At 40.0% G+C, this 25,330-nt stretch overlaps 1 protein-coding gene across 7 annotated transcripts in view; it reads right to left on the minus strand.

Annotated features, from left to right (window-relative positions):
* The window catches only part of RELCH (RAB11 binding and LisH domain, coiled-coil and HEAT repeat containing), a 120,790-nt gene that overhangs the window by 9,629 nt on the left and 85,831 nt on the right, over positions 1-25,330 (minus strand). For 3 of the 7 annotated variants that reach the window (XM_075921385.1, XM_075921384.1, XM_075921382.1), the window contains 7 exons: positions 25,187-25,293; positions 24,601-24,700; positions 17,219-17,301; positions 16,102-16,165; positions 14,127-14,265; positions 12,666-12,782; positions 11,756-11,844 (listed from right to left, as the gene is read on the minus strand). In XM_075921385.1, coding sequence (XP_075777500.1) covers positions 11,756-11,844; positions 12,666-12,782; positions 14,127-14,265; positions 16,102-16,165; positions 17,219-17,301; positions 24,601-24,700; positions 25,187-25,293 — 699 coding nt within the window. Of the gene's footprint in view, positions 1-11,741; positions 11,845-12,665; positions 12,783-14,126; positions 14,266-16,101; positions 16,166-16,359; positions 16,443-17,218; positions 17,302-24,600; positions 24,701-25,186; positions 25,294-25,330 lie in introns of those variants that run through there. The other 4 variants (XM_075921386.1, XM_075921383.1, XM_075921387.1 and 1 more) reach the window with 3 other exon arrangements.

The following is a 25,330-nucleotide window of genomic DNA, read 5'->3' on the forward strand; positions in this document are numbered from 1 at the left end:
AGCGTCTACATTGGCAGGCTGCTTTTCCGGAAAAGCCCTTTTTCCGGAAAAGCGTCTGTGGCCAATGTAGATGCGCTTTTCCGGAAAAGAGCCCCGATCACTATTTTCGCGATCGGGACTTTTTTCCGGAAAAGACTTCTGGGCTGTCTACACTGGCCCTTTTCCAGAACAGTGTTCCGGAATAAGGACTTATGCCCGAGCGGGAGCAGAATAGTTTTTCCGGAATAGCGGCTGATTTTGTACAGTAGAGCATCATTGCTTTTCCGGAAATTCAAGGGCCAGTGTAGACAGCTCGCAGCTTATTCCGGAAAAGCGGCTGATTTTCCGGAATAAGTGGCCCAGTGTAGACACAGCCCAATAGTCTGGCACTCCTGATAGTCTGGCATCAAAATGGCAAGAGCCTAGTGAGTGAGCTTTGGCAAAAAATGAGTCACAAGATAACAGCAGCAGCAGCTGAACTGAGCGAAAAGGATAAAAAAAGGGTTAAAAAACTAAAACATTACAGTATACTGTATACAGTATGTACAATAAAAAGGGTTAACACTTTATATACAGTGTATACACACACACACACACACACACACACACACACACACACACACACTATGTATATATATAAAACCAGCTTATAGTACCTCCTGATACTCCGGCATATCTGTTAATCCGGCATCACCTAGGTACCATAGGTTCCGGATTATTGGAAGTTTACTGTAGCTACTGTTTCAAAGATGCCTCTCTCGTAATGAATCAAAGGACAACCACATTTAATTCATTTTTCTTATATGGCTACAATGGGCTTACTTCATTTTTCAATGCAACATTTATTAAAAATGAAAATTTCTGTTCTTTATAGATTAAACCTCTCATTTGTGGCTTATAATGTTATTAGCCCTTAAAGTTACCTTTAGAGGTATTGTGTTCTAAAGTAAAGATGACAAAAGCCAAGATGGCAGTCAGCACCTACATGCTACTACTGAAAGGAAGCATTATTGTAAACTGGTGCATCATTGCAATAGGGTCTGCAAGTGTTGCTATAAATCAAGCTATGTGCGGATTTTCTTTAAAAAACTGTTTTAGAGATTTACAGATAATCTTTAGAACTGAAAATGAAGTGATCTGATGTTTCTGTATTTCTAAAGTGAGCAAACAAGGAAACATTCTTTAATTTTTTTTCAAATATTAGGCATTGAATGAAGCTGAATGAAAAGGAGTCAGAGATCCTGTGTTTTGGGATAAAGCATACAATGCATTTGGCAGGGATGAAAATGGAAACACTAAAGTACTGTCTTTAACATAAGAGAAACACTGTTAGAACAGTTATGCAAATCAGTAACAATGCATGGACTGTACAATAGATAAGAGATATGTTTTCCGTGTCAAACTAATCATCTGAAGCTTTCACTGGCTCATGGCTTGGCAGAAAACCAAGGACTTTCCTTGATTCACTTCTTGGTTCCTACTGAGTTAATCATAAAACTTCACATGTAGCCAAAGCCTGATGAAACCATTCATTCCTTTCTAAAGGAGGAATGGTAAAATATTCAGCAATAAGGCTCCTGTATCAGAGGCACCACCACTATTAACTTCCCAGTTGACAATCTCACCAAGAGTTTAAAGATAGAACAGGGCTGGAGACTGACACAGTTTACTGAATTTCTGAGCGCCAAATTATTTCAGTAGATCCTCGCTATTGAGAATATACCGAGCGTCACGTATTGGTACCATTAGGAAAGGAGCAATCATTGGGGCCACATACACACATTTGTTCAGTCCTCGTTTGTGGTATAAAGTTATATGCAAGACACAGAGTTGGACACAGACTGGCTAACCTTGTGAGGAGGGCTTTAAACTAGGTTCGACGGGGACAGGTGAGCAAAGCCCACAGGTAAGTGCTGAATGTGCGCGACTGGGAGATGGGTTGGAAATGGGGGGGACTACAGCCTATAATGGCAAGGAGAAAGGAGGGTCAGGGCACAACAGGGAGGCAAGATCAAATCAGTATCTTAGATGCCTATATACAAATGCAAGAAGTATGGGTAATAAGCAGGAAGAACTGGAATTGCTAACCAATAAATACAACTATGATATCATTGGTATTACAGAAACCTGGTGGGATGGGACGCATGATTGGAATGTTGGTATGGAAGGGTACGGCTTGCTCAGGAAGGACAGACAGGGAAAAAAGGGAGGAGGGGTTGCCTTGTATATTAAAAATGTACACACTTGGACTGAAGTGGAGATGAACGTAGGAGATAGCTGTGTAGAGAGTCTCTGGGTTAAGCTAAAAGGGGTAAAAAACGAGGGTGATATCATGCTAGGAGTGTACTACAGGCCACCTAGCCAGGTGGAAGAGGTGGATGAGGCCTTTTTTAAACAATTAACAAAACTATCCAAAGCCCAAGATTTGGTGGTGATGGGGGACTTCAACTATCCGGACATATGTTGGGAAACTAACACAGCGGGGCACAGGCTATCCAATAAGTTTCTGGACTGCATTGGAGACAACTTTCTGTTTCAGAAGGTTGAAAAAGCTACCAGAGGAGAAGCTGTTCTGGATTTGGTTTTAACAAATAGGGAGGAACTAGTTGAAAACTTGAAAGTGGAAGACAGTATAGGGGACAGTGATCATGAAATAAAAGAGTTCATGATCCTAAGGAAAGGTAGAAGGGAGACCAGCACAATTGAGGTAATGGATTTCAGGAAGGCAGATTTTGATAAGCTCAGAGAACTTGTAGGTAAGGTCCCATGGGAAGCAAGACTGAAGGGAAAAACAACTGAGGAGAGTTGGAAGTATTTCAAAGGGACGTTATTAAGGGCCCAAAAGCAAACAATTCCGCTGTGTAGGAAAGATAGAAAATACGGCAAAAGACCTGCTTGGCTTAACAAGGAGATCTTACATGATCTCAAAATAAAAAAGGAGTCATAAAAAATGGAAACTAGGACAAGTAACAAAGGATGAATATAGGCAAGCAACACGGGAATGCAGGGGCAAGATTAGAAAGGCAAAGGCACAAAATGAGATCAAACTAGCTACAGGCATAAAGGGAAACAAGAAGACCTTTTATAAATACATTAAAAGCAAGAGGAAGACCAAAGACAGGATAGGCCCACTGCTTAGTGAGGAGGTAGAAGCAATAACAGGAAACTTGGAAATGGCAGAGATGCTCAATGACTTCTTTGATTCGGTCTTCACCGAGAAGTCTGGAGGTGTGCCTAACGTAGTGAATACAAGCAGAGGGAGGGTAAGTTTAGAAGATAGGATACACAAAAAACAAGTTAAAATCACTTAGGAAAGTTAGATGTCAGCAAGTCACCAGGTCCTGATGAAATGCATCCCAGGATACTCAAGGAGCTGATAGAGGAGGTATCTGAGCCTTTAGCTATGATTTTTGAAAAATCATGGCAGACAGGGAAGATTCCAGAAGACTGGAAAAGGGCAAATATTGTACCCATCTATAAAAAGGGGAATAAGAACAACCCAGGAAACTACAGACCGGTCAGTTTAACGTCTGTCCCAGGGAAGATAATGGAGCAGGTAATTAAGGAAATCATATGCAAACACTTGGAAGGTAATAAAGTGATAGAGAATAGCCAGCATGGGTTTGTGAAGAACAAGTCATGCCAAACTAATCTGATAGCTTTCTTTGATAAGATAACGAGCCTTGTGGATAAGGGAGAAGCGGTGGATGTCATATACCTAGACTTTAGTAAGGCATTTGATGCGGTCTCGCATGATATTCTTATTGATAAACTAGGCAAATATAACTTAGATAGGGCCACGATAAGGTTGGTGCATAATTGGCTGGATAACCGTAGTCAGAGAGTTGTTGTTAACAGTTCTAAATCCTGCTGGAAAGGGATAACAAGTGGAGTTCCTCAAGGGTCTGTTTTGGGACCCGTACTGTTCAATATCTTCATCAATGATGTAGATATTGGGATAGAGAGTACGCTTATTAAGTTTGCAGATGATACCAAACTGGGTGGGGTTGCAACTTCTTTGGAGGATAGGGACATAATTCAAAATGACCGTAGCAAGTTAGAGAAATGGTCAGAGGTAAACAGGATGAGGTTTAATAAGTGGAGCACTTTGCATTTCTCTTTAGGAAGGAACAATCAGTTCCATACATACAAGATGCGAAGCGACTGTCTAGGAAGGAGCATGGCGGAAAGGGATCTAGGGGTCATAGTGGACCACAAGTTGAATATGAGTCAACAGTGTGATGCTGTTGCAAAAAAAGCAAATATGATTCTAGGTTGTATCAACAGGTGTGTTGTAAGCAAAACTCGTGAAGTCATTCTGCCGCTCTACTCTGCACTAGTTAGGCCTCAGCTGGAGTACTGTGTCCAGTTCTGGGCGCCACATTTCAAGAAAGATGTGGAGAAAATGGAAAGGGTACAGAGAAGAGCGACAAGAATGATTAAAGGTTTAGAGAACATGACCTATGAAACCAGGCTTCATGAACTGGGCTTGTTTAGTTTGGAAAAAAGAAGATTAAGGGGGGACATGATAGCGGTTTTCAAATATCTAAAAGGGTGTCACAAGGAGGAAGGAGAAAATTTGTTCCTCTTGGTTTCTGAGGACAGGACAAGGAGTAATGGGCTTAAAGTGCAGCAGGGGAGGTTTAGATTGGACATTAGGAAAAAATTCCTAACTGTCAGGGTGGTCAAATATTGGAATAAATTGCCAAGGGAGGTGGTGGAATCTCCCTCTCTGGAGATATTTAAGAACAGGTTAGATAGACATCTGTCAGGGATGGTGTAGACGGAGCTTGGTCCTGCCTTGAGGGCGGGGGGCTGGACTCAATGACCTCTTGAGGTCCCTTCCAGTCCTATGATTCTATGAAGACTTAGGTACTCATTGACTTCAATTATTTTGAACAACATATAGTATTGAAGGACTATTAAGTATGATTAAAAGTGTATTCACATCTCTAAATTGTGCCAATTATAAGCTATATAAGTAAAAGAACAAAATCTTAAATGTATTTGGAGCTATACAAATATAAAAGAGCACCTATCCTGGGCTCTAAGATGCTTCATCAAATAAAAAGCAGCCTCTTTCCACTTTCTCCAGCTTTAATAATTTTAATGATTACAACTACCATGGTATTGACTAACAAGAGAGGCAGTCAGGACTTAAACATCTGAGGACTTAATAGATAAAAAGCCTCTGCAGATCACATCCCAAGAGAGCAGATTACTTACATAAACATAATAGATACTGGGTCACAGCAATAATCCACTTAGCCTAGCATTCTGTCTTTGATAGGGGCCAGATGCTTCAGAAGGAATGAATGTAACAGGGCAATTTATCAAGTTGTCCCTCACCTGTCATCCAATCCCAGTTTCCAGAAGACAGAGTTTTAGGGATGCATTCCTGATCACCTTGGCAAATAGCCTTTGATAAACCTATCCTCCATAAATGTATCTAATTTTTTTTTTAGTCCAGATATATTTTGACATTTGCAACCTGTCTACTAGTTCCATAATGCACAACTTGTGAAGAACTTCCTTATGCTTGTTTTAAAACTGCTGCTTATTAACTTCATTAGGTGACCCCTGGTTTTTATGTTCTGTGAAAGGGTAAATAATCTCTGTATTCACTCTCTCCATACCATTTATCATTTTATAGCCTCCCCTCCACCACGTCCCTCCCTCCTGTAGTCATCTTTCTAACCTGAACAGCACTTTTAAAAAAACTCTTACAGAAGCTATTTGATATCCCTGATAATTTTTGTTGCCCTTCTCTGTATTTTTCCCTAACTTATCTTTTGCAGCATTCAAAGAGATTTATATTGTTTTATTATTTATCCCTTTATTAATGGTTCACAACACTGTTAGCTTTTCTGACTGCTGCTGCACATCAAGCTGACATTTTCAGGGAACTATCCACAGTGACTCAAACATCTTTTTTCGTGAATGGAAACAGACCTCTTCAGTTTGTATCTATAGCTGTGATGTTTCCCAGTGTGCATTATTGTGCCTTGATGAATTTCATCTACTTTTTTTCTTGCTGTTACCCCAATTTGTGAGACCCCTTTGTAATTCTTCTCAGTCAGCTTTGGACTTAATTATTTTGAGTAATTTTGTATCATCTGCAAACTTTGCTAACTCATTGTTTACTCTCTCCCCCCCAAACTCATTTATGAATATATTTAATAGAAATACAGATTTTTGGGGAGCCCCAACATTTATCCTTTTTTTACTGTGAAAACTGTTAATTACTACTCTTTGTTTCCTATCTTTTAACTAGTTACTGATTCATGAGAGGACCTTCCCTTATATCCCACAACCGCCTATATGGCTTAACAACCTTTGGTGAAGGACCCTGTCAAAGGGCTACTGAAAGTCCAAACATACTAGAACTACTGGATCACCCAATCTATGTATTTGCTGACCCTTCTCATAGCATTCTACATGATCAGGGAAGCATGACCTCCCTTTACAAAAAGCTTTGTTGACACTTCTTCAACATATCCCTTTTATTTATGCACCTGATAAGTCTATTCTTTACTATAGTTTCAAACAATTTCCTTGGTATTGAAATTAGTCTTACCAGCCTGTAATTGCAGAACTGCCTTGAATAATTTTTTTTTTAAACAGCATTACATTAGCTATCCATCAATCATGTGGTAAAGACGTTGATCCAAACACTAGGTTATGAAATAGCAGAGCTGTATATACCTGATTCCTTCTGAATTCTTGGATGAATAACCCACTGATGCTCGTGACTTATTACTGGTCAATATATTTATTTGTTCCAAACCCTCCTCTACTGACACTTCAATCTGGGACAGTTCCTCAGATAAGTTACCTAAAAAAAGGGCTAAGAATGTCTTTTCACATCTTATGCAGTGAAGGTTGATAAAATAATATTTTACTTCTCCACAACAGCCTTATTTTCCTGGCTTGCCCCTTTAGCATCTCGATCATCCAGTAGTCCCAGTGATTGGCAGGCTGATGCATTTACAGGCAGTCCCCGAGTTACGCGGATCCAACTTATGTCGGATCCGCAGTTACGAATGGGGCTTTTCTCACCCCGGAGGACGGGAGCGGTGGGATGCCCAAATGCGCCGCGGTCCACCGCCCCCGTCCTCTGGGGCAAGAAAAGCTGCTCCCCGTCTCCCTGGTCTGCTGGTCGGGAGACAGGGAGCAAAGCCTCGGAGCACGCCCGCAGTGGGACAGCCACGGCGCACCTGGGCCGTACTGCTGCGGGCGTGCTCCGAGGCTTTGATCCCTGTCTCCCTGCAGACCAGCAGACCAGGGAGATGGGGAGCAAAGCCTCGGAGCACGCCAGCAGTAGGACAGCCGCGGCGCGCCTGGACTGTCCCACTGCCCGCGTGCTCTGTGGCTTTGCTCCGCGTCTCCCAGGTCAGCAGACCAGGGAGACGGAGCAAAGCCGTGGAGGACTTGGGCGGTCCCACCACCCCCGTCTCCCTGGTCTGCTGGGGGGGGCGTGCAGCTAGTGCCCCCCCTCCCAGCAGACCAGGCTTTTCTTGCCTACCCCTGGGGTAGAGTAGCTGGGGGCTGCCGGGTTGGTCCCGCAGCGCCACTCCAGACCAACCCGGCAGCACCCCAGCTGCTCTGCCCCAGGAGTCCTGATTCAGCTGCTGCTGGTCAGTTTCAGCAGCGGCTGAATCAGGACGCCTGGGGCAGAGCAGCTGGGGTGCTGCTGGGTTGCTCCAGTAGCGCCGAGGAGCCGTGCTACTGGAGCAACCCAGCAGCACCCCAGCTGCTCTGCCCCAGGCGTCCCCAAGTCAGCCACTGCTGAAACTGACCAGCGGCTGACTACAGGAAGCCCGAGGCAGAGTTGCTCTGCCCCAGGCTTCCTGGAATCAGCCGCTGATCAGTTTCAGCAGCAGCTGACTTGGGGACTCCTGGGTTTCTTAAGTTGAATCTGTATGTAAGTCAGAACTGGCGTCCAGATTCAGCCGCGGTTGAAACTGATCAGTTTCAGCAGCAGCTGACGCCAGTTCCGACTTACATACAGATTCAACTTAAGGACAAACCTACAGTCCCTATCTTGTACGTAACCCAGGGACTGCCTGTAGTTTGTTTTTTTTATTAGTTTATTTTTGCTTGTTCTTCCAATTCTTGTTTGATCTGGCTAATTATGCTTTTACATTTGAGTTGCCAGAATTTATGCTCCTTTCTCTTCAATCACCTCTTACTCTGTTTGACATTAGTGGCATCTTTATTGGTCCTCTTACTTTCTTTAAAAATTGGGGCTCAAAATAGAGTTTGACCCTCTATTACAATATTTTAAAAAGGTTTCTATGCAGCTTGTAGCCTTTTCACTCTTTGACTGATCCTTTTTACTTCTGTTGAACTATCCTCTTTGTTATTGTGTACTTCCCATTTTTGAACTTAAATGCTACTGCTAGAAGGATCTTAATCTCTTGGTCCAGATACTGTACTCCACATACGAATAAATAAAAAATGGTCTCTCCCTTGTTGGTTCCAGGACCAGCTGTTCCACCAGTAGTCATTAATGGCAGCTTTACATTTTATCTCTGCATCCATTCATGAATAATCATTTCAATATGCAGATAGCTGCAAATCCATCATTACAAAAACAGAAAATCCAGTAATCTTTTTAATCTCTCTGACCATTTCTCAATCACCATCCCCATCCTGGTCAGGTGGCTAAAAGAATATTCCTACTACTATACTCTTATTCATGCATGGAATTTCTATCCATAGAAATTCTGTGGTAATGTCTGAGTCATTTAGGATTTTAACTCACATTTGATTCTACACTTTTCCACATATAGTAACATCACCCACCATCTCAGTGAGGGGCTAGGTCAGTGAGGGGTTTTGTTTGTTTGTTTTGTTGATTCTCACTTGTGTGTGGCCCCAGACTGATCTTTCTGTGGGTCAGTGGACCCCAACCCCACTCCTGCCCTAAACCTTACATATTAAGTAAATAAATAAACCTAAACCAAGCTAACTGGTACTGCTATATGCAATGATGGCAACACAATTTTATCTTCATTCTAGATACATTCCTCAAAAAGTTAATTTTTCAGATAATATAAGCCATTACTGAATATGATAAAATGGTTAGAGGAAATGAAACTAGCCAACTTTCATCCGCTATAGCTTTTTAATACATCTTTAGACTTTTTAGTCACTCCCTACAGTCTTCTAACTCATTGCATGCATACGCTGACTGACCCATGCCAGATCCTTTCCAAGACCACTTGGGGTAAGGGAAGTGCAACTCTTGTCACCTCTGACTGATGTTCAGATTGTTACTGTCACTCCTGACTCACCCATCAGAAGTCAGAGTCAGATTCCTTCCCTAGACTAGAAAGTCCCGTCTCAATATTCTTCATAGCTAAGTTTATTTTTATGTAAGCTATACATTGTTTGCTTCATTATCTTTCCAGGTCTGATATTAAGATGAGTGGTCTATAATTTCCCAGGTCATAATGCTAGATCTCCAGTTTTTTGCCAAAAAGTTTAGTAGCAAACAAAAATGTCACTTTTCACATCTGCCATTTCCATATTTTCTGTTATTGTCTATTCCGGCTCATTAAAGGGCCCATCCTGTCCTTAGTTTTCCTCTTGCTTCTAATGTATTTGTAGAATGTTTTCTTATGATCCTTTTTGCCTCTAGCTAATTTAATTTTGTGTCTATGGACTTATGTTGTTTGTACATAGTTCTCATTTAGCCAAGTTACACTTATTTTAAAGCTTTTCTCAAGCCAGCTCACATACCCACCGAATAATTTCCACTGCTTTCCTGTGAACTCCCTCCAATTTATCAATGTTTTGTGAAGTGGGCTGCTAAGAACTGAAACTACTGCAAAACAAGGATGTTCTAGAGCTGCATCACAAAATTTTTCAAGACTTTTTTTGCTCTCTTATTGCCCTGCAAACATGCCTCCTTTAATGCCCCGAGTTGCTGGATCCTGTGACAGATCCCACCCATGCTTTATGAAATTGACTTATGGACACAAATATGCATAACTTGAAGATGCTTTGGAAAAATCTCATGTAACCTATCAATCTATGTGCTGGATCTGTATATCTTATTTTGGTGCACGTATAATTCTTGTGTATAAAGTTAGATATATGGAGTATGGAATGCTTTATGGTTTTAAATGAGTGAAAGAAAGCCATCAGGGGTGCTTCCCTCAATTTCTGGGTCATCGCATGTAGACCTTCAAATCTTAGCAGTGGTTGGTCCTAGGAAGTCATGTGATCCCCCCCTCCAAACTGGTAGGTTCTGACCAGATCCACCCTTGCATGTAAGGGTGGAATGTAGAAATAGAATTCCTGCCCAAAGTGAAAATCTGTAAAACAATGAGAAGCTAGCAGTTTCTTTGTCTTTTGCTGGCATGGCACTCCCCCCAAAAATGAACCAGACGCTTCAAGGAGTGGGAACTGGTTTGAAGGCTTAGCTGGAATAAGAACAGTTTCAGGGTGAGTTTATAAGTTTATACTGAGGTTTTAGTTTAAAGAATTAGATAAGCATTTTCTGTTATTTTACATTTGTAATCTACTTTGCTCTGCCTGTTTTCACTTACAATCTCTTAAATCCTACTGCTTATACTTAATAAAAATAACGTAATAATGTAAATAATTGTTACCTGGGGGAGCAATCAGTGTGTGCATTTTCCTTTCATTGTTAAAGGGGGCTTACCTAAGTAATTCATTTGGGGAGTGATATCCCTGGAAGCTGGGTCCAAAGCTGCATTTTCCTTGGACCTGAAGAATTTCAGTGTTTGTACTGCTCCTTGGGATGTGTGTGAGGGGAACAGTGATCTCAGCTCTGCGCCTTGGCTGGGGAAGACCAGATGAGCTGGCCCAGCAGGAGAGGATAGTGAGAAGCCCCAGAGAGCAAGAAGCTGAGTGTAAATGGCTTAGTCAGCACACCAGGAAACACCCCCAACGGGTCTTCTGTGACCGCTCTCGGTCACAAATCCTTTCAGCGTTACTGCGTTCAAAATATATCCCATATTTTGAGTTTGTTTTAGGTTATTTTTTTCCACCCATGTTTGCAGGCATTTAAAAAAATGTTGTGGTGGCTCCTAGTTCTAAGTACATCTTTTTTGAATGTTTAAGAAACAGTGCATGGTAGAAACAGCATTTTCTTCTTCCACTTTCATTATGAAAAACAAACCAACCAAGTACAGGCAGTCCCCGGGTTACGTACAAGATAGGGACTGTAAGTTTGTTCTTAAGTTGAATTTGTATGTAAGTCGGAACTGGTACATATTGTAGGGGAAACTCTAGCCAAACATTTCTCCAGAGCTCAGTTTTATTCTCCCACACCTCACTTCCCTCAGTCCTTTATTCTCAAGCTGAGGTGTCTGCTGAGAAAAGCTGCTCCGCGTCTCCCTGGTCTGCTGTAGGGGGGCGCTAGCTTCGCGTCTCCCTGGTCTGCTGGGGGGAAGCAGCTAGTGCAGGCTTGCCTCACCCCGTTTGTAAGTAGGGATCCGATGTAAGTCGGATCCATGTAACCCGGGGACTGCCTGTATGCTGAAAAACTCAGTTTTCAAATATTTTGTATGGAGGATTTACTCCAATTTTAGTGTTTTTTTTTTTATAGAAGTCCTCTCAGCTTATGAATTTCAAAAGGACACTAAATTTTTTCTATCAAGAAAACTATGCTATGATATATATTTGAACCATCAGTCACTACTATGTACTGTAATGCTAACTACTTAACTCTAGATTAAATATCTCATCCATCTATTGTCAATATGTGCCTCAAACTTGAATGGTACCTTTAGTTGCTCACCTCATGCTCCGGTGAGAGATGTTCCATGTCAGTTCGTAAGCACCTGAGTCCGGGCAAAAAGTGATTGACCATTAAATCCTCTGATATAACTAGCAGGAATGCAGTTAAGGCATTCTAACAATATAATTAGCATTTGATGTCACATATTTTCATCTCAAGACAATACACAAATTACCTAACAAAAGAATATTAGCATTTATTCTAGCTATTGTGAAGTGTTTCACAGGTTTTGATTTTAGCAATTTGATATCAAGCGACCCAAAGCAGAGTCAAAATGAGCAGAGAATAATACATGAAAGAAGAATTAAACAAAAGAATAGGGCCTGATCCTGAACAGCAGCAGATGAAAATAGGGTGAGGGACAAAGAACAGAGGCAACCCATGGCTTAAAACAATTTGCTATGACTTGTCTTACTGTAACAACTTTATTTAATACAAACACAAAAATAAAATAGATTCTGTGTCTGGAATTTATTTAGAATAATCCATTACCATAAAAACTGTATTAATTCCAGATGTTATTTTTTGTAACAAGTATGACAAAGGGAAGTAACTGGTAAATATATATATAGAAAAGTACTTGAATCAATCTATGCCATTAATATCATTATGTCAAAAGAATGCAAAATGAAAGGATAGGAGGGTAGAAGGCATTTAGCAAGATACCTACATAATTATCTTCAGAGTTCTTCCCTGTCCCCAAAGCAGATTTAACAAAAATTATACAAATTTCAGGTTTTTTCAAAATAATGTTTAGTTCTATCTATTGTATCTGCGTTTTTAGATTACTGAGAAACTTACATATTTATACAATCTACTCCGAGAGAGCAAGCTACTTTGTAATTCCCAAATATTAAAAACAAAAGAGTGAAAACAATTAACAGTTAAAAATATAACCGAATAAGGATACAACAACAGGAAAGAGCACTATAGGCTTCAAACAGATGGGTTGCAATGTCCAGTCTCTTTGAATCCACAGACTGCTGGTTGTTGACCAAGGCTAACTTGTGTAAGTGTGGAATAACAACTAGAAGAGTAAATATTTGAATCAAAGTATTGTTTTGCATTCACTTTCACAGACTTTCCCCTAATATACACTAACCTGCAAAGCTGTCTTTATGGTAAAACAATAAGCAATTCCTACCCACCATGCAGTAAGAAAGGCACCAGATTAAGTTGCTTAGGAAAAAAAATGATACTTTTTTCCAAAGGGCTATAGTACATTGTATTTGTTAGCAATTGGTATGGTGACCATATTTTCTGAACCAAAATTAGGGACATATTAGCCACACCCCTGACCCCTGTTAACCATGCCCCTGACCCACATTAGCCACACCTTTGGAGATAACATTCCCGGGGTCAAGATGGACACATGACCAGAAATAAAAGGTGTCATGTGACCCCCCCTCCCCCCCAAGAACTTTTCCCGCCATCCTCCTACCAATAGGGATGAGTGTTCATGTGGCTTGTTTGGATGTGCCACTATGGCACCCAATTTATTAATAAATATTTTATAAACCTCTACCTTTTCCCTCTGCTGCCAGGTCTCCTTCCTTTGCTCCATCAGCTCCCCTGCCCGTCTCACTCCCCTCAGCCCTCCCAGGACCTGCTCCCCTGCACCAGCCCTTCTCTCCCCCGTGCCCACTCCTCCAGTAGCCCCACTCTGATCATGTGTAGCTACTCCTCCTCATCCCCTCTCCTAACACCTCCCTCACCTCTCTCCGCTGGTTCTGGTCCTGCCCCTGCAGGTGTCTGCTCTACTGCTTCATCCCCAGAATCCCCTGGCACCTGCACTTACCCCTGCACCTCCTGGTGCCTCCACCTTCCCTCACTGCTCCTGCCCCCCTTGCACTCATTTTCCCTGATGCCCACTCCCTCACAAACATTCTGCCGTAGTTCCCCTCATGCCCCTCTGTGCCCTTTACTGGGACACCAGGACAGAACCCTTAAATCCGGGACCGTCCCAGAAAAAAAGGGGCATATGGTCACCATAAATGGTAAAAAGTGGCATCAGAGATAGAAACAAATATCTGAAGTTTCTCAGCAACAAGTGTATGATAATGGCTGGTAAATGATGGCTTCTAGTGGGACTGCTAGGGGGTTTTCAATTACTGTGTTGCAAACGTATTTCAAACAAAATGGCAGAATATCTGCTCTTGAATTAGAAAGCCACAAGCATTAAAATCATTGTTCACATATATCTATGGACTATGAAGAGTTGTAATATACAGAAAGCATTTCTCAACAAGAAGCTATTCAATATTATTGTTCACATTCTGCTTAATACATTGCAATCAACTTATGAGTATTTGATATTTTATTCTCAATTGTTATTTTTAGGTAAGAAACATTCACTTAAGTTGCCACTTACATTCATCTCTAAATCTGGGCTCTGCATTAGGTCCAACTCTTCCAAATGTTTTTATGATTTCTGTGTGTAAAGAATGTTGGTCTTGATACTGAGGATCTTCAAGGAAAGAAGCCAACTGCATTTTCACTCTTTCCAGTAGCTTGAATATTTACAAAAAAAGTAAAGGTGGCAAAAACTTCAGTCAGTTTTACAATATATTTCTGTTTTCAATCAGTTTTCAAAGTTGTGTTAAAATATTTATTTTTTGGTTAATCTATATTCCTCACTGTTACAGGATATCCTAACACCTTTTGTTTTAGGATGCTATCACAATGTTCTACTTGATCAAGGGAAATGTTCTATAAATAGCTTCTCCCACCCCTGGTTCTCTTATTATGCTTCCTTATCTTCAATTTTTTTTTAGTTAGAATTGAAGTAGCAATAGCTCTAACCATGTTTTTAATATCAGAAGTACAGAAATGGAAAGAAATACGTGCAGAATCAGAAGTAACTACTTTACAAATAATTAATGAAAGAAAACACCTGATGAACAAGAGACCAGAAAATAATTAAAAAGCATTTTACATCATCAAAACAGAAAAAAAATATGGACAAACTGTCAATTTTTTCTGAAGTTAAACTTGACTGGATTAAATGGTATTTAAAAGCATTCAGATAAAAAGCAAATCAGCATTTTCCTGCTCAGATGCCTTCTATGTTAGGCTTCTGGATGATACATAGCCTCTATGTTACAAAGATTTATAATGGCAGCAAACAATATAGTTATTTCAGTTAGTTAACCAAGGACTTTTTAACTAAATGCAATGTGTAACATGCATTCCCAATGACAAAACTGCTACTTATCCATCTTCCAAAAACTGAACTTCTGAGTCATCATTGACGACTTACTCACATTTCCTCAAACATATTATTTTAGGATTTAAGAACATGTTGAAATTACAGGAAGAATGCAAGCTCTGCAGAAAGTAGTGTGCTTTTTATACCTCATATTGGTATGGATACTCAGCAAAATGAAGCATACATCCTCCTGCTGGAAGACAGTCCTAACTTTTGTAAGGCTACAATTTTTTAAATCAATTTAACACCACTAAGAGCTATAGAAGCAATTAATGTATTGTTCAAAGAGATTTAATTTTTGACTGCTTAAAAAACTCTAAATAGCATTTATTAGTTATGCTCGGTTTTATAAACATTTGGTAAATTAATGTAATATTTATACTAGGGATGTTACAGTATAACTATTTACATGGTTAACTGATGAGACTGGGCTCATCAGTTAACATGCAAGGTTACTCACAAGGGGCCTCTCCCCTTCCTCCATGTTGCTGCCTCTGTATCAGAGGAGGCAGCACGTGGGTGGGGTGCAGATGGGAGCCTGTCCCTCCCCCTGCAACTGTTGAAATTTTCAGCAGTTACATGATTACATAATTAAACCCATTTTAACATTCCTAATTTATACTTCTCTTACTGCAACTAAAGGGAACTCATTCAAGAAAATGTCCTAATGCCTTGTCATCAATCCACCAGAACATCCAATACCCCTGTGTGTTATTGTTCTAAAATTCTTTTTTAGACTGTCCAGTATCTCAGAACAAAACTTCATTCCCAGCTTCACAGTTAACTTCCATCAAGCTGTTATTTTTGATTTCTGTGCCATAATGAAAAATGTCTTCATAAAGAACATAAAATTAGAAAATCCTGAATCCTAACACATTCTTCTTCCATCCTTTTGCAAGATTAAGTTGTGTGTATGAAACAAGAATTTCTCCTAATAGTAAACCTATTATGTTGTAGAAGTTAGGAACTTAACATTGTTTAAGAAAATCACCTTTGTGAGAAAAAAATTTATAAGTGTATCTCTTGCTCGCAGTTTGGCAGTACATTACTGTACTTGTCAAACTCAACCACCTGCTAAATGATTGAGCAATAGTTTGATTGCTGCTTAATATTTCAGTTTGATATGCAGTATTCCTACCTCTCTCTGAGTAACCGTTTCCATGATGGTACCAAAAGCAGGAATTGTGGCAATCCTGACAGAGCTATAAGAGGGGAAAAAAAAAATCTTTAAGCTGTGTTTAGCCTTAGGAATGAATACAATAAAAAGTAATGAAAATTCAAAGTTAGTACATTAAGATACATTAGTTTCTAGCAGTGACAAAATAAAAAAAAATAAGTAGATGAGGAAAAATGCTCAAAAGACTTGATTAACTTAAGGTCTCAGTCTGAAACTCACAATTCAGGATCACTGGACAAGGTAACAAGGGCCGGAGCAACCCGCTTGTCAATTAAGGCTTCATTCATGCCTCGAAGAGTCAGCTGTAAACCAGTCAACATGCAATAAAAAATGGTTTGGTAAACTGGAAGGAGAACTGGGTTAGCTGTGACTGAGGATGGGCAGGCAGACTCACAGGCCTTTGTTTATTTAGTCACTCACACAAGACATTAAAAAGATTAAAAATCTTTGTTCATGCTCTGGCAGTTACTGATAACAACCTGTTAGTGAGATTAGCAAAACATCCCTCCTAATCCTGAAAGAAATATCACAACAGTATGCTGGCCCTTGAAATGCATACACAGGGCATTGAATTCCGACTGTTACTTATCAGAGATTATGGTACAGCTAACCAATTATTTTGTATTTCACTATTTTAATTCTTGTTTATGTGTGTATTTTCCCCAAGCTAACTGCAGTAGCACTAAGGAGTATTTGCTACATTTGACTTACTGCAGTAAAGCTGATACCTCTGAAATCTGAAGTATTGTGAGTATACGTGACTGCCACTATATTAAACATTAACATTTATTAACTTAATTATTTAATTAAGAGAATTATTATACGTGTAACAATTTTCAATTTCAATTTAATTTTCTTCAACTATTATCTTCTGATTATTGCAAAAATAATTTTTACTTTTAGATAGCACAGTCAATCTAGTTTTTAAATCTGCAGTTGAAAGGGTCTTATTTTAAATGAAACATGCTTTTTTCAATGAGAAAAACTTTTGTGATGGGAATACTAAAGAAAACTGATGGCTATTTCTAGACAAGTATTAAGAGGGATGCTTAATGTATAAGGCGATCAGTACACTTACATTTCAGGGTCACTGGAGAGAGTAATGAGAGCAGGGACAACTCTCTGAGCTACCAGAGTTTCATGTACCCCCTTCACCAACAGCTGAGTAGTCAGAGCAGGGAAGTATCACAGGTGATGCACGGAAAGAGCGAGCACAGTACCATGGGAAGAAGAGTGGCACAACCAAGAGAAAGAAAGAAAAACACAAAAAGCAAACCAAAATTAGAAGCTAAGCAAATACAGCTACACTAGCGCTTTATATATGCAGAGGTCTGAAGAAAGTGCAGGTGGTCTGGCAGTCAGTTCAGTCCTGATGGACTGTCTAAAGCTGTTCAAACAAAGTCTCTTGGTCTATATATTTTGTAGATTTTTTGCTATTTTGAAATTCAAATGACCACCAAAGGAAACAGTCTAAGTTGTAGGTTATTTGTCAGACTGCAAACAATTTTAAATACCAAAGTGATGCAAATTTGAGTTTGTCAATTCAAACAAAATTGAATACAATTCAAAGTCAATGGGATTATTTTTCATAGCTAATACGATGGGCAGGTGCAAAATGAACAGCTTTGCCAGACTGAATGCAATTTTCAAACACTAAACTGCAGCTGTGGGACCACTATTGTTAAAAACTGTACACTTTTTAAACTTGGCATAAGAAGCACCTTCCCATATGCCACTAGGCTTTCCCCAATATTTTAGGAATTTTTTTAGATACCAGATCCATTAAGTGGCACATAATGAAAAATTCTAAACAGCCTAAAATTGTCTTTGCTGGTCCATGAAAGTAAAAATCGGATAGTTAACTATCAGATTTTCAAATACTTCCCAATATGAATCTGTAGATGTACTTATTGCAATAAATCCCAAATTAGAATGTGTTGTGTATAAATACTTCTTCCTATGCTCACAAATATCTGGAAATCTTTTCAATTAAAAGGTCATTACAGGGCATGTGACCACACCTTAGTTCCTTTTTTCTAAACTAAGTATGCTGCTTGCTTAGTAAGATTTAATTTTTGCAAATAGCAACCTCTGTAAAACTGTTCCATAAATGACCAATCCCAAAATTTCCTCAATGATTAACCAAATAGGCATTTTACTTGCATCATTTAAAAGGTGAAAGTATTTTGATTTTTCTTCTACTTTGTACCTCATCTAAGAAAATCTATGATTTTATCTGTTACTTCCAGTGGCATATTAGCCACTGGGTTAACAGGGCCTGTGCACAAGGGTCCCTGCACACTCAACATGCCAGCCCAAAAGCTGAGTCAGGGTTCTGGGGCTTACATTGCTCTGTCCACCCAGCACACAGCTGGGGAGCAGAGTCAGGCAGTGAGAGCTTGGCCCCACTCTGCCTGCCGGGTGCTGTAGTTGGGGAGCAGGCCTTACCCATCCCCATACCTGTTCCCTGGCTGGAGGTGAAGCAAGCCCTGGGTTCTGACCCTATTTACTTAGCAGGAGCACCACAGTAGCAGGGCTACTAAAGGCAGAGAGGTGGATAGGGACCTCTATTTGCTTTGGCCTTAGGTCCCACAAAACCTTACCCCACCCTGGCTACTTCATAGTATATAAAATGCAGAATGCTAAACTGTACCTACTGAGCAAGCTCTAACACATCTTCTGAACGTTTCAATAATCAGGTGGGTGAGGAAGTTGGTCTAATCAAAGATATTATCTCATCCACTTTGTCTCTCTGAAAGAGCCTGGGACGGACACGACTACAACTACACTGTATATTTCAACTTCTATCAAGTAGCAAATTACAAGTCTTGCCTTTACCAAATGAACAGTGACACCAGAGCATAAAGAAAGGACACGTGGGTATAGGGCAAGTTTAACTATTTATAGCATACTATTAAAGCATAAGCGGCGAGGAGTCCTGTGGCACCTTATAGACTAACTGAAGTGTAGGAGCATAAGCTTTCGTGGGCAAAGACCCACTTCGTCAGATGCATCTGACGAAGTGGGTCTTTGCCCACGAAAGCTTATGCTCCTACACTTCAGTTAGTCTATAAGGTGCCACAGGACTCCTCGCCGCTTTTGCAGATTCAGACTAACACGGCTACCCCTCTGATATTAAAGCATAGTGTAACCCTCCATTAGAGCCTATTTCTGCATTTTGGTGTTTCTCAGTTCTTAGGTGCCTAAATTTGACCCATCTTATTTGCTGCTTTCATGGAAATGGAATTAAAGTATTTAAAATTAAAGCTTCCAGATATAGACGTCTAAATTTTATTTTGAGAATTATAATTATTAGGAGACATTACATTTTTTCTAATTAGTTTTATTTTTAGCCCAACTAGAAAAATACATACTAAGTTACTACTTAGAATATGCTAACAGTACACTGGACTCCACCAACGTATAGGCTGAACCTCTGTAGTCCGGCAACATCTGTGATCCAGCATGACTTTGGTTAGCCGGATATCCACTTAACATGGGTGTGGCCAAGTTTCCCACAGTCCCATAAAGTGTTAGTTCCAATTTACCCCTAAATGTCTTCCAAGGCTGTGTCTACAGAACAGCATTATTTCAAAATAACTGACGTTATTCCAAAATAACAGTCTGAATCTACACAGCAAACAGTTATTTCAATATAATGTTGAGCTGGAGGACTTCTTGCTCTGACTCCTGTAACCCTCATTGTACAAGGAGTAGGGGAAGACTTCCTGCTGTGTAGACAGCGCCAAAAGACAAAAAAAGCTATTTTGACTTAAGCTACGCAACTGACATAGCTCAAGTTGTGTAGCTTATTTCAGCTTTAGCCCTGCTGTGTAGACGTGCCCTAAGAGCCCAAGAAGCAGTGGGAATGGTGGTGTACACCGCAAAGTGTACAAATGTTTTTTATGCTCTATGTACTTATTTCCTCATGCCAATACAATTGAAATATATATCAACACTAACACTAAAACTCTGGTCATCTGAAGAAGTGGGCTGTGCCCACGAAAGCTCATGCATGATACAGTAAAACTCCGATGGTCCGGCATCTGACAGTCCGGCACCATCAGGAACCCGGAAGTGCTCCGGGCAGCCAGACCATTGGAGCTGCTCTGCCCCCAGCTTCCCCGATTCAGCCGCTGCTAAAACTGACCAGCGGCTGAATCGGGGAAGCCGGAGGCAGAGCAGCTGGGGGCGCTGCCGGGTAGGTCCCCTAGCGCTGGCCCTGGGGGCTGCGGGACCAACCGGGCAGCACCCCAGGTGTCCCCGATTCAGCCGCTGCTGAAACTGACCAGTGGCTGACTCCAGGAAGCCCGGGGCAGAGCAGTTCTGCCTCGGGCTTCCTGGAGTCAGCTGCTGGTCAGTATCAGCAGCGTCTGACTTGGGGACACCTGGGGCAGAGCAGCTAGGGTGCTGCCGGGTTGGTCCAGTTGCGCCGAGGAGTGGCTACTTTTGAGAATCCCTCTTGATCAGACTCTCAAGTCAATGGTGAAATAGAGAGAAGATTGGCTTTCCCAGTAAGTGCAGTAGTGTAAGGCTTGAATCCTATATTTGTGAGTGTTTTTATACATCTATTGAACAGTGGTGGTAGAAGTGTGGAGCTTAGATTCCATAAATAATTCAGGATAATTTTACAAGTTACAACTATATAGAAAAGTGACTTCCTACACTGATTATTATCCATTGGGCAGAAACATGGAGTTTCTTTAATCTAAAATTTGATGATCAACACTAAAAACAATCCCCCAAAGCACAAACAACTGGATGTTTTCAAGTACACAATAACATTAAATACTTATTATTTTCATCATTGACTGTGAAGTCAATTGAAAAGCATTGAAATGCTCATCTTAAATACAGCTCTTCAAATTACCTTTAAGCAATTGCCAGTTTGTTGAATTAAGATTAACTACTTTCAGTCAGTGTTTAAGATGACAATTTTCCCATTTAATATGTTCACTTTTTACTTTTAATTTCTATAATGTATAAATATGACTTTCTTTACCAATTGCAAATTTTTAAAAATAAAAGTATTAAGGAAATGTACTAATGACAAGAAAATTTGTGACTGACATTATTAGGGAACAGAAAACATGATCACAATTTGAGCAGATACACTGCCAGTAAAATGTATTTTCCAATGAAGGAAAAAGATATGTTGATTTTTTATGATTTATATTTGAATTATAACTGTTCCTGAACTAGAACCTATCACACAGACCAACAAAGTTCATAACCCAACTATACATAAATAGTGTTCAAACCAGTGCCAGTCAAATTTGGGTTAACATTCAAAACTGGAAGTTACTGACAAAATGTTAACAATTAAAAGCACAGAAATAGCAGAAAGGAGGAAGCCAGATAATATTCAGCATATAACACAATACTTAGAACTGACTTTGTTTTAATTTCTTTATAGCGGTCATAAATATGTCTATTTATACATACTAAGCCTGAAGAGATGCAGCACAAGACTCTCAATCCAAGAATGCTAAGGTTGCGGACGCTATGGTGGCTTTAAGTTACTTTTGTACTCTCCCAATATTGGATTATTCTAAGGGCTCAGTGTAACTTGAGGTCTGTCCAAGTTGCAGCATCCTTTCAAGGCTGTTCCATGGGACACTGCACTGCACAGCACAGAACCTCTGCGATACTGCAGCAGTGGTTTGGCCCCTTCTAGCAAGTTAAGACAGTATCTGCAGAAGGCACCTTACTGTCTTCTGCAGTGCCTTGTGTGGAGGGATCATAAGAATGTTCATACTGGATCAGACTAAAGGTCCATTTAACCCAGCATCCTGTCTTCCAACAGTGGCCAACGCCAGGTGCCCCAGTGGGAGTGAACATAACAGGAAATCATCACGTGATTCCTCTCTTGTCATCCATTCCCAGCCTCTGACAAACATTCCTACCCATCCTGGCTAATAAGTATTGATGCTCTAATGGCCAGAATCAGGGCTTTGAGGATCCAGCCCTCCTACACAAAGGACAGGTATTGGAGCAAAAATAAAGATCTCACCACAAATATTTATGTGAGCATGCGATATCTACGTACATGTTTCTGAGATTTAGGAAAAGGTGATATAATTAGAAAACAGTATATTTTTTGTTTAGCAGCATAGGCTCTGCACTTCATGAATTATAGCAGGGAAAGAATGTCAGACAATACAGACTGTTCAAAAATCACTTATTTTGTCCTTTATTTGTTGTTTGGAAGAAACATTACAGTTCAGGATGCAGCCTTTTATAACGGAGGTCGTCCAAAGATGTTGCCTAGGGCGTCTAGCAAGCAAAGAGGAATAAAGCTCCAATATTCCAAAAGCTAAGACAAGGAGAATGGTTGCATAATATTTTAGACTATCTGAAAATGCTTTAATGATGGGAATGTCTAAAGTGGAAAAAGCACAAACTGATTAAGTCATTTAACCAAGCTTGCACAGGCTGGTCTTTAGACGGTCCCCCCCCCCCCCACCCCCAAACCAGTAACAGGGCTTCCTGGTTCACCCGTAGGACTATTTGCTAACGTAAGGTTCTGTTGAGTTCTAAAGCATCATCAGTACAACAGTGATCAGAGGGTGGATCCTTACCACAGTTATGAGTTCACCGTTCTAGGTGGATTCATAACCCTACTCAGTACAATACATTTAAGACCAGTGTTTCTGAAAGTGGGCTGTAGGCCCATTTTAGGAAAGCTGCTACTAAGCCCCTGATGCTTTGTTTTCCTAAAGGGACCCTAGCCACAGAGCCTCTCAGCTCCAACAGAGTCTGATTCACTGTTTCCAGCCAATGCGAACTGTGGAAAGCTTCTCATGGCTCCCTTGGCTGCAAACGGCAAACCGGAGCCAATAGGAGCCATAAAGATCCGTGGCTATAGCCCCTTTAGGTAAACAAAGCACAGGGACCCACTAGCTGCTTTCCCAAATTGGGCTCACAGCCCACTTTGAGGAACACTGATTTAGACCAAATGGAAAAGCAGGAATTGCAGGGGTATAATTAAATAAAAATATGTCATGTAGTAAAACAAAGCTTTTTTGCTACTTGACTTTCATTAAACGGGTGGGGAGAGTATTAATAGAAGCATTATTTTGGCTAGTGATGAGATAGTTATATTAAAACATGGTTATAATTTAATTTTTTACTACTCAGAGCAGATTTAGACTCTGATTCTTCATCTGGATCCAAGTGTGGTGATCTCTGTCCTCATGTGGTACCCCATAGTAATATACAGGTTGACCCTCCCTAGTACGGCACCCTTGGGACTTGACTGGTTCAGAATAAGAGATTTTTCCAGACTACAGGAGGTCAATATTATCTAGCAGCATTCCCAACACTTCGACTGCTTACTGAGCTGTTAGAGGACATTTAGGGTAAACTACAGAACAGAACAATGAGAGCTAGGACTGGGGGCTGTAAACAAACATTATGGGACTGCAGGAAACTTGCCACGCCCATGAAAAATGGACATCCAGAATGATTTTAGTTAGCTGGATCACGGATGATTCTGGACCAGAGAGATCTGCACTAGAGAGGTTCAACCTGTATTACAAAGACAGAGTTGAAGTACCGAAGTCTCATGCATAAAGAATAAGTGCAATTATAAAGAGATAAATACACTTTTCAGATCCAGGAGGCACAAAATCCCTGTAAATTCAGCAACCGAGAAAGATATTTGGGATTTCCTATCCTGTATTTCTTTTCTTCTGATATTTTTAGATTTGATGGCTAAGGACATAGTAAACAAATTCAGGCAAACTTAGTGATTCTATAGAATATCTATGAATTTGCACAGTATGGAAACAGAGGAGAGCTCACAAGAGTTACTCTGTAACTTCATATGACAAATATAAAATGATAAAGCAACATATTATGAATACTATTGACTATGCATATTATTTTCTCTCAATGTCAGGCAATGATAGAAATTGGCTTGCAATATAATTCTGAAGCCTTAGAGTATAGGAATGAGGCTCTGAATATAGTTAACCTGTAAGTGTTGCTATCAGTGAAATAAGTGTGTTCAAGTCCCAAAAAGAACAGATCAACAAGTCCAAGATATGCATGCAAAGCTTACATATAGACTTATGCAAGCCCATTTCCTAATCTGACAAGTTTAAAACTGGTTTGAACACAGAGTTGAGCACTGAAATGATTTCTCATATTCAAATCAACAGTTTTCAGCATGCAAAGATGAAATTTAATACCAAAGACAATAGCAGAACAAAGATGAATACACAAATTGCTATAAAAATGTCTTGCAAGCAGTTGATAAAACATCAATATTTAATTAACTTGAATATGTAACAGAGGCAAAACCAAAAGAGTACAACACATTGCTGCTCCATCACACAGTACACAACCTATTCAGACACGTCAGTTGATCACAATACATATGTTTTCAGATACCAATATGATTTTTTACTACACATAGTCTAAAATTGCAGTGTAACAGTTTTGATAATCACTTACCTCAAACATTCTAGCAGCTGTGCAACGAACAAGAGCTGAAGTATGGACAACTCCATACCACAGTACAGTTAACAGCAGCTCATGGTATGCTGGGTTTGCACTAAAAGAAAATAATAGTCAAGCTAACACTAAGTGTAGAGTGGGTCTGATTATAAATTGCGAAGACAGTCTACAGTAGCATACAGAAATGTGCACTCTTAAACACTTAAACTTCAAAAACATTCATCGTGCAAGCCTTGTTTACAGTCAGCTTTACTGATTGTGGAAAAATGGGCTGTATCATACAATTAAGTCTTTGAAAAGAAACTTCAGGAAAACTTTAGGTTATGAACAATTTACAACGACAAAAGCATTCAAGCTACAGAAGGCGCAAAAATATTTACTGAAATATTCAACTATAGAATAGATTCTTGTTTAATCTTACAGTAGATACTGCATTAAACAGAGTAGCTTTCTAAACTAATCAAGTAAACCTGATTTATATCCCTAATTCACTTGATCTTTTGTTGCAATTACACTTACAGCTGACAGTACATTATGAAAAATTTTAAACCATTTAAAATCAATTCTATGTTATATACTTTACCCCAGTTCCACAAAAGAAGCCTTCAGGCTATCAAGAGGAGCATGTGATAATGAAAGCATAGTCATCACGTCTTCTAAGAACCCAACTAATAGTTTGCGGTCATCTTCCTAAAAGAAAGCATGCAATGTGAATTTTAGTTTTATA

This window comes from Pelodiscus sinensis, chromosome 2 (assembly GCF_049634645.1).
Source record: "Pelodiscus sinensis isolate JC-2024 chromosome 2, ASM4963464v1, whole genome shotgun sequence".
In the NCBI taxonomy this organism is placed as follows: domain Eukaryota; kingdom Metazoa; phylum Chordata; order Testudines; family Trionychidae; genus Pelodiscus; species Pelodiscus sinensis.